General features: G+C 41.5%; 2 protein-coding genes across 11 annotated transcripts in view; both read right to left on the bottom strand.

The window, feature by feature from the left end:
• The window catches only part of LOC117960828 (serine protease HTRA1A-like), a 20,749-nt gene extending 18,789 nt beyond the window's left edge, over positions 1–1,960 (bottom strand). Inside the window, exon 1 of the mRNA XM_034899021.1 lies at positions 1,361–1,960. Within this exon, the coding sequence (XP_034754912.1) occupies positions 1,361–1,814 (454 nt within the window). The 5' untranslated portion in view covers positions 1,815–1,960. The remainder of the gene's footprint in view (positions 1–1,360) is intronic.
• Positions 1–10,147, bottom strand: part of LOC117960829 (pleckstrin homology domain-containing family A member 1-like) — a 28,431-nt gene that overhangs the window by 3,958 nt on the left and 14,326 nt on the right. For 2 of the 10 annotated variants that reach the window (XM_034899022.1, XM_034899023.1), the window contains exons 12-14: positions 9,871–9,944; positions 9,040–9,114; positions 7,623–8,021 (exon numbers count right to left, since the gene is read on the bottom strand). In XM_034899022.1, coding sequence (XP_034754913.1) covers positions 7,790–8,021; positions 9,040–9,114; positions 9,871–9,944 — 381 coding nt within the window. In that variant the 3' untranslated portion in view covers positions 7,623–7,789. Of the gene's footprint in view, positions 1–7,613; positions 8,022–8,144; positions 8,435–9,039; positions 9,115–9,514; positions 9,724–9,870; positions 9,945–10,147 lie in introns of those variants that run through there. The other 8 variants (XR_004660241.1, XR_004660242.1, XR_004660244.1 and 5 more) reach the window with 8 other exon arrangements.

Here is a 10,147-nt window from a genome sequence, read left to right as displayed (position 1 = left end):
ATTGCAGCTATGGACATTTTCACTGAGTGCCTTGGGAAATCAATAGGACTCACCACAGACTTGTCACATCCTTGCTCTGTTTCAGACACGGTTAGGTTCCCGGGCATGATTTAACCATTTAAGTTGATTACATGACTGACAAACAAATGTTGGCTAAGCAGTCTGCCCTAGCACCGTGCCCACACAGCTGTTGATGTACATGTGAACCTTTCCCAAAAATATGGGTTGCTAATTTTGTGTATTCCTTGTGTCTCCTGCCTGTTTGAAACTGTCTTCAACAGAGGAAGAATTATGGCTTTGAATCAGCGCCAGGCATTCCTTCATGTGACTGCTGAGTGTGATTTATGAGTGACAACAGAAAGACAGAGAGGGAAAGAGACATCTAGAGAGAAATTGAAGAGAGTGGAAGGAGATGGGGGGGGAAGGTTCCAAGCTATGAGGTACGTTTTAGGTCTTTGAGGCAACAGGTGTTGAAACACTTCATTCAGAGTTTTTCAACTACAGATGAGGTGCACACTTCAGATGGACATATGTAAGACACACACACACACACACACACACACGCACGCTCACATGCATGCATGCACGCACGCACACGCACACACGCACGCACGCACACACACACACACACACACACACAAACAACTGGTAAAACACCTGTAACTTCATGTGTGCAGAAAGATGTCTGTATATTACTGGGCTCCACTCATTAGAATTAAATACTTTTCACAGAACACTCCATACTATCCAGGTCCACACTAAAACAATCACTTGTACCAGTTATTACAAATGTATAACTTCACTACTGTTTAATAACTACCTACCTATCCTACTTATCAGGCTTTGAAAAAATCCCTTCTGGTCAGCTAATGCAGACTGCAGTGTCATGAAGTGTATGGTATAACAATAAAACGGATTATAGTTGTGTGACTGCTCCCTCTAGCCTTTATATCAGGCAAAAGCTCATGACTTCATTCAACCGGGTAATAGCAATCAAGTCTTATTGTAATGCAGGAACAAGAGAGAAACAAAGTTGAATGGTGGCTCTTGTTATGCTAGACAGATTGAGGATTGTATGCCACACTGAATGCAACTTTATGCTCTAACGTCGGTGTGAAGTTGAAAGCACAGATGTCCAGTGATTTGAGTTGTGATGTTGTGAAGAGTGAAGGTTAAATGACACAAAATTAAGAAAATGTACAGATTTACTTTAACCAATCTGGACATGCTGTGACTGGCATCTTAAAGTAAGGTCTTTGTTTCACAATAGTTTAACTAAGCAGGAAATACGAAAAGTTTTACTAAAAATCGCAGTTTTTGTTGGGGTTTCTGTCCTGATCAAAAACAACCTGAGTGTTACCTTTCCCACAGGATCCCCGCTGAATGAAAAGAACAGGTGGCTGCTGCAGCTTCTGCGCCCGGCGGCTGACCCTCTTCAGCTCGCAGATATTCCGGTAGGACACCCCATCGCTTCCACAAACCGGGTCGGTGGCTTTGCACACGCAAGTCCCACTCTTGCTTCTCCTCCTCACCGTGACAGTGTATGCCACGCCGCCAGGAACAGAGCACTCCAGCCCCTCTCCGCACACCGGGTCCCCTAGCTTCCCCATGCCACCGCAAGCTTCGCCCTCGCTGGACGCGCACACCGGGCAGCAGTGGCAGGCGTCGAGGCTTTGTCCCGCCTGGCAGTCCGCTGGTAGCCGAGGACACATCGACTTGTCACACCGAGCAGGACATCCAATAACATACCGGTTGGACATTTGCGCATCTGCAGACGCAAATGCTACGATTACGCACAATAGTGACCAAAACATGATTCTCAAAATGAACTAAAATAAGTCTTAAAAGTGAAATAGAAAGTTTAAAAGAGTTCCAAATGCTCGCTCTCTGCTTGTGGTGCAATGAGATGAGAGAGTTCAGTAGTAATGAGGGGGGAGTCACTTCAGCTGGAGAGGCATTTAACTGAAACTCCACTGCGCAACCAATTACGCGAGTTCTACGTTTTTTGCTGGCACCGCATCAAAGACGCAACTCTCTTTCTACACAATCACAACACGATTGGTGATTGGTGTTTCTCGTGACGTATTGAACGAAAGTGCTGCGTTATTGATGTGTCTCAAAAAACATATCGATAAAATAAAAACAAAACAAAGGAAAGAGCAGGAAAAAAGCCTGCATGGGAATGGATGTAGTATCTAGATGTGTATTCATCTAAGAGTTGTGACACTAACTGTTAATTGTTCAAGTAACAGCATTGCAAAAAGGAAACTAAGTTGTGTGTAACTTGTCCTTTCTGTTGGTTCCAACCAAGGGGGATTGGGAAGGTCAAGGCCACCTCAGAGAAAGGCTGTAGGACATTTCAGCCCTGGCAAAGTTTGCTGATATTGGCATTTACCCTGATTTAGTTATTTACAAACAAATATATACAACAAAAATGTGTGAAAGGAGCCAGGCAGCACAGCCCAGATGGTTTTATGCTGCATAGTCCTCCACACAGCCAGTAGGCCTATTTCCTGCTTTTTTCTTCACTACTCCCTACATGAATTAGTCACTTCTGGCATCAAAACAAGCCCTATGGCTGATAATCAGTGGTGGAAAAAAGTTGGTTGGATTGTGGGATTTGTGCACTTAACACAGCACTTTCTAAACAGCCAAATGTGGTCTGATTGGAAGATTGCAAGAGAACATCATGTATGGTCGTACCCCAGCTCGATGGGTTATAAGCACTTAACAGGGAAATAAACAACATCTGTTGGGGATATCCAAATAATAGTTTTTGTATCCAAGTTCAAGTGTAAATCAGTCAAAGATTAATCTAAAGATTTCTTACAATAACCATTTGTGGCACACACTCAGTCTAACAGTACATTACAAGTATCAAGGGACCAAACTTTAGTGGTGACAAACAAACAATCTCTGTTAGGTTTAAATGTCCGCGGTGAGTTGTAAAAGAATCCAGTTAACATTCAGGCAATGAATCAGTGTCATAAAACAACTCAATATAATGTGATTGATTATGGGAACAGGGTTGTATTAATGGTTCTTAGTTTTATTGGTGTAGCTGGATGCCAGGGAGCACATAACAAAACTACTTCTTGGAGAGGGTTGAGGGACAAAGCCCCCGCACATATAGCCCCCTGTATCCAAAAGGCAATTAGAAAGGGGCTAAAGGGATGGAGACAGTCATATATGTTCTCAAAGACTGGACCACGTTGTGCAGCATTGGAAACACAGAGTGCCCAATTTAGACTTGTAACCCACAATTCAAAGTAGACTAATTGTTTTTAGTTAAATGAGGGATCCGTGTTATTAAGATGCATTGCGGCACACACTTTTGACTGAATGAAACTCCTGCAGCAGTCATAACACTTCACAGCATCATCAGACCCATCATGTGGCAACACTCGTGGAGTATGAGGACGTAGGCGAGAAACGGTGGGAAAATCCACAGATGAAAACAACCTCATCTATGAGAAACACCCATGCATTCCTCCAACCAAGGCCAGTGAGTTTAACCAAGGATGGACTCCATTGAGGTCTGTGTGATCTCTCCACTCCAGTCCGCAATGATGTCTCTGGTTGTGAGGCTCTGAGAGTCCAAATAGGGCTTAATTTCCATGTTTGCAGCCACACCTAAGTCTCACATCTTCCAATAAGGAGCTGAGATGTTCTATGAGAAGATGCAGTCAGGAGAACTTGCAGTACACTACTTCCTACAAGACAAAAGCCAGCTATGGCGTATGTGTTGTTTTTTCCTCTTACTATGAACCATTTGACATCATCCTCATCAGCTACACATGTATCCACAATATACTTCCCGAACAAAGACTGAAGCCTAGAATATGCCACAGCTGGTTATCTGACTGATTAAAAGGGGTAGTGTTTTGCATATTCAGTGTTGCTCCATGACCTCACACTGTAAATCCATCTGCACACAAAGCCAGAGGCTGCACATGTAACTAGCACCTCACGAAGAGCTCATGAAGGATACCCATACATACATGAGGAAATTCATACTGTACTGTATGTGCAATGGTAGAATCTAACTACACACATTTAATTATAAAAATACTTGTTCTTTACTTTATTTCCTTTTGGTAGTACATACTTTATACTTCTACCCCACTACAACGTAGAGAGAAGTATTATACTTGTTCCAATTTAGCTTCAATTACTAGTGCAGATTAACATTTTACCTACAAAACAAATGATAAACTCAGTAATAATAATTCAATACTATGATTCATATAATAGTATTTGCAGGGGCTATTTTTAATACGTTTGACACTTTAAAAGGATATTTCACCATTGGAAAGATGAATGTATCTTTAAATTGGGTCACTTAGGTAGTAGAAATGTTTTTTTTTTTTTTTAAATTGGCACCTTCTAGTCTAGGCCAAGAAAAGCCAGAAAATCCCAAACACCAAATCCCAGAATACACTTGCTCCAGTGCTCAAAGAGCCCACTACCAAGCCACGCCAACCTTTACTGATATAGCAGACAGTGAGGCATTCAACTCTAATGTGTTTCATTGTAATTACAACTAGAGCCCGACTGGTATATTGACCGATATTAGGCATTTCCCGATCTATCAGTATCGGCATTTATACTGGCCAATGGGAGAAAAAAATAAAAATAAATAAAGTTAGTGAATATGTCTTCATTTCAGATTAACAAAGTTTAGTTTTAAAGATTTTTGTCTACTTCTACTGGATAGTAACATCATATCATGTCATTCATTTGCATAAAAATGGGCAACAGCCAGCTCTGTGACGCGCAGCATTTTATCAAATGCAGCGCCTTCTTCTCGGAATGCTTTGCGTGCACGTTGAAGTCACCCATAGGAAGAGTGGAGCGCGGCCCGACAGAAGCATTGCACATATGGATCACTACCGTGACACTCGACTCACTTCGGCTCGGTTTGGTTCCAACCACCTATGGGTGGGTTGAAAACATGTGGAACTAGCTGGCTTGTAGTTTACTAGCTCTGGGCGAAATGCTTCCGATGACGCAAAATGACACATTTTTTGTCATTTCCAAACATAATACAGAGATCTCTCGACTCGGGGACATGAAGGAGGGAAGCACGGTGATTCGAAAATACTACTGGGTTTCTACTGATTCAAAGCTTAATGCATATTAGTGCTAATCATCCCTCTGAGCACATTTTGCGAGACTTTCAATGTAGTTCATTCCCAGTATGGTATTGTTACTTTAATTTGAATAAAGGATCTAATATGTCTTCCATTACAGTTTATATGTTGATAAAAATAGATATTTCCTTCTGATCGTGACAAATTGTTGAAGTGTGCCAGTTATTTTGATCAACATGGTTTGTTGTAGTGTTGTTATACATTTGTAACACAAAGAAACATTGTTTTTCTGCTTTAAGTGGAATCATATTTTGATGATTTGATTAAACAGTTTTTCTGAGGGTGAGAAACTGATTTACAGACCCGTAACCCTGGCTATAAACCTCACAATAAATACTTTATAAATAATTTACCTTGACCTATACTTTTATCTTCTCATAATTGATTGTATACACAGACTTTAAGTGTGAAACCATCAACAGATCCTTTGTCAAGACTAAACTGGTCCTCACAAGTACACACACACACTTTTATTTAAATATTAGCTTGGTGTGTCCCGCCTACACTAATTGTTTGCATGCTTACAGTAACTCTAATGCTTCTCATGTATTTATTTTGTTTACTGCTTCAATTGTTGTAGATGGTGTTTTGTACTACTGAAATTATTTTCCACTTGGTTACTACATCATTTTATCGTTGATGAATACATAACACATGACTTGTACAGCACGGCGTTTTCATCGAGTCCATGGCCTGATATTGAAGGGAACTAGAGTAAAGTTTTTTTTTCCTCTCACCACAAGAGGGCAGAGGGCGCCTTAATGAGTAGAGAATTTTCCTTTCTAGCATCACTGCAAAGCTCTCACAGAGTAATTTTGCTGTTCGGATAGATGAGCTCAATAATGAAGGAAACATGTGCACATTTTCAGTGTTTATTTGTTTCAAGTCATCCACGTAATAAATAGAGACAATTCCAACCAATTACACCACACTGAAAAGGGGTAATACAGCTTGACTTGGTTGGGCTTAAATGAAGCAGGCACTTAAAAAAAAAAAAGATTAGTGTGTATTATTTAGCAGTACTACAGTGAGGCATTTTAAAATAAAACCATGAGGCAGCTGCCTGCTGCTGGGTTGGCAACACGGGAACAGAATAATATCACATCTAAAGAAACATCTAAAACATATAAAAAATAAATCTGCACACATCTCTATTCTGCAAATACACAATACACAGAGAGGCTGTACATAAAATCTAAAAACAGAAAAACTAAGGAATCAATAAAATGTTAACATGCATCAGAAGTGTCTGAGATTGAATGCTTTTTTTTCTGTTAAACCCATGATTCAAAATGTTTGCATGGTGTTTATACAGTATACTCATCTTCCAACAATGAACTGCACGTTTAGTTAACTCTGGTTGAGCTGGTTATTACCCATTCAGGACATGAAGCTTATTTAACTGACCCAGCCCTATTGCTGAATTTTTATTACTACGAATTACAAAACGTATACAAGCGTACTCCCTGTACTTCTCGTTTAGTTCCTACGTCAGCCAGTGTGAGAGTCCGGGAGTCCATAAAGTCTATGCTGAAATGTACATCCGGAAAAAAAGCTGATTTAGGCTGTGAGGCAATGCATGTACTGTGATAGCGTATTTGTTTTTATTTTTTACAGTACTCTCACTTTCATACCATTATCTGTGATTAACTATAAAAACTAGTCACCGTAGATTTACACGTAAGCTACTTCTGCTTGTGGTCAATTACAGTCAACTAAAATCTCATTGATTTTATCCCTACCATATTTCGAAAAAATGAACGAGAATCTAAGTCAAAGTCTTAATGACTGTTAAAAAAAAAGCTGACTACATCTGGCTGTGAAACAATTGGTCTTGCATTATCATAGACAATGTATCATATACAAATCTATAGATATTTTGTGCATTTACTCATAGACCAGTCCAGAATCTCTGAAATAGCACTTGCATCCTTATTTGAGGATTTGACTTTAGACTAGGTTTGACCCCTAGCTATATGGCTGCCTAACAATAGACAAATCCAGGGTGAATGAATGCTGAGTTTATGAATGGACCACGCAGTTGAAAGTAGTAGATTAGAGAGGTGAAGAAAAGCCAGTCCTCAGTTTGAACACACTTTTCAGACTAGAGGAAATAGTTTGCACCCTTGAAAGCTCCCTTATTTTCTTGGCACGAATAGTTTTTTACACAAATCCTCCGTCATATCTTTGTGCCCATACTGAAGCTCTGTCATTGAATTCTAATCATCATTTTAGTAAGTAAATATACCATTTTGAATGTGACAGCAGGCAGGCAGAGGGGGTGTGAGAGAAGACCGAGTCGTCTTCGGCACGTGAGTGCAGTTCAGTGGTCACCCAACTTGTTTCTTTAGCACACTGACGGAGGAACTCATAAACATGAGTTTGTGACGTAGAACATTTTCATCCATCTACAGCTTTGGTTTGAAAAGCAATGTCTGTCTGTCTGTCTGTCTCCCCCCCCCCCCAACCAGATAAGCAAGTTTTAATGTGCAGTTTAACAGCTCAGACCTGGCTCACTGGCAGGTCAGCGTCATCCAGGTCCAAGGGTGGTTCAGGCATGTCGGGCTCAAAGCTGCTCCGCCGTCGCCACGGTGACTCCTCAGAGTTAGTAATGTTGGTCACAGGGGGCACGCAGGTCACTTTGCCAGGCGCGTCTCCTGCAGGGACAGGCGTGCTGGCGTGTGGCTGTGAATGGGCCGTGGCAGCAGGCTCATGAAGTGCTCGCTGTCCCATGCCAGGCTGCGAGCGTGTGCCGCACGTGACAGCTGCCCCCCAGTCTGGGTAGCATGGTGGCATGGCAGATATGGGCGAGCGAGGGACGGGGGGACCCGCGGGGCTGCGGTAGAAAGTGGAACGGGCGCTGTGTTCCTGCAGCAGAAACAGCAGGAGGAAACAGAAAAAGCGAGAAAAAAAGAAAGTTGTTATTAGTAAGCAACATGAAAACCTGATATCCTGCAGTTTATTAGAGGAGACCAAAAGTGAGTTACAGACTTGGAATTAGCACCAGCATGTGGAGCCTGATGCAGCCTTAGCAGAGTTGGTATTGGAGGTTGTAGGTGCTGAAGAATGTAGCATGGCTAGAAACGGGAGATGGTGGTAGTAGAAGTAGTAGCAGTAGAAGAAGTAATAATAGTAGTAGTAGAAGTAGCAGAGACGTGGTAGTAGTATCAGCAGGTTTTAGATTTGGTAGTCTGACAGGTTACAGTGGAGGAGCCAAGTGCCTTAGGAAGCAGTGACGGTTGCTTATTATTTCACATCTTTTCATTTTCAAATTTCAATCTCTGAAACACAAAACAGAAGCATGGGAAGATAGAAAAAAGCAAAGCAGAGGTAGGGAAAGGGGTAGTAACTGAGCAGCTGGTGAAATGTTGGTTAGAGAAAAATCCTAACTATGAAACATCAAGACTCCAATACAAATATCTGTGTCGACTTTAAGATGTCTTTTGACACATAGTTTCTCCCACAGCACCTCAGTCATACCCTGTAACTTTATAGGCTTGTGAAAATTCTGATCAGTAAGTCCACAAAGTATCATTTAAGCATCACAAAAACAGGTCTAAAAATCATAGGGAGGGCCCCACGTGTTGAGAGATGATTTGCATTGTATGCTGAATTCAAAAAGTCCAAACTCAAGCTCATGCTGAAATTTAGAGACAGAAAATCAGTAAATGTACCACACTGAAGACATCACATGAGCCCCTTGTACACCTTTAAAAACCCAACTATTCACATATGAATCAACACACGACTATAAAACTATGGACATATGGATTCAGCATTCACGAGTCCCCATTTTAAAGCTGTTTAAAACAATTAGCACACAAAAGGTAGGAAGTCAACATGGACACAAGTATCATTGTGTGTATGAGAAAGAGAAAAAACATACAGGCAGCGAACAGGAGGGAGGAGGAGAGACAAGCAGGATGTCACACATCTAAGACAGGTACACAGCTGCAGCAGACTGCAGAGATAACAGAGCATGAAGGGAAGAGAAACACAAGGTGTGAAAGACAGTAATAAAGACAGAGATAGAAATAGACTTAAGGTATTCATAGCTAAGCTTATCAGGTAGGTCATGCAGCGTGTATGTTTGTGCATGAAATTATGTATATTTGTACTTTTTTTACACTGAAGCATTATCAATATTGGTGAGGACAGTTAAAAGCTGCGCGAGTAAAGTTATAAGGGAGGAAGGAAGGCAGGAAGTGACTGCAGGTCTTTCTGATAATTAGATTAGTCATATTACAAAAATCTTTCTTATTAGCATTTGAATAACTTAAGGTGGTCTGGAGTTCAGCTGCCATGCTCGTGGCGACAGTCATTGCATGCTAGAGAACTTAAATCAAGCACACAAAAGTCCTAACAAGATATTTTTAAACTGGGAACTTTTTGACCGCACTGAATAAAATGAGCTCAAACTTTAACGCTGAGCTTATAGTGACAGTGTGGCAAAAAGCAAAAGGAAAGCAAAAGAGAGCGAGAGATGGATGAGAGAAGCAGCGAGTACGAGGGCGTGAAGGGAGGAGCGCTTGTTGGGTTATTACAGTCATACGGAGGTTGTGGTTGGCTCCTAGAAATAGAGGAGCATCAGAAGTGACGTCAGATCTGATCTACTCTTATAATATCTACCACAGAGGGCCAGCCAGAGAGTGGAAAACAGTATTAAAAAAGGTAAACTTGTAGTTTAAAAGGGGGGGATTTAGACGAGCTGACATACGTGCTGCTGCACTCCCCGATTCGAGACGTATACCTCTGTATACAGGGGTTCGACAGCCGTCTGGCCTGCCGCATCTGCAACAACACAGTGCAAAGCAGTATTAGAGCAGATGGGCTGTCTGCCCACAGGGAGAGGAGGAAGTGGAGAGGATGTGACAAAGAAAGAAATGGAAAAAGAGAAGGTAGAGAGAGAAGTAGAAGAAAAGGGGGGTGAGATACAAGCAAGAGAGAGAAGGACACAGGAGGGACGAAACATGGAACTTTAGAGAACCAGACTG

Source organism: Etheostoma cragini, chromosome 17 (genome assembly GCF_013103735.1).
Source record: "Etheostoma cragini isolate CJK2018 chromosome 17, CSU_Ecrag_1.0, whole genome shotgun sequence".
NCBI classification, from domain to species: Eukaryota; Metazoa; Chordata; class Actinopteri; order Perciformes; family Percidae; genus Etheostoma; species Etheostoma cragini.
The sequence above is the reverse complement of the archived record's forward strand: the minus strand, read 5'-3'. Positions and strand labels throughout refer to the sequence as shown.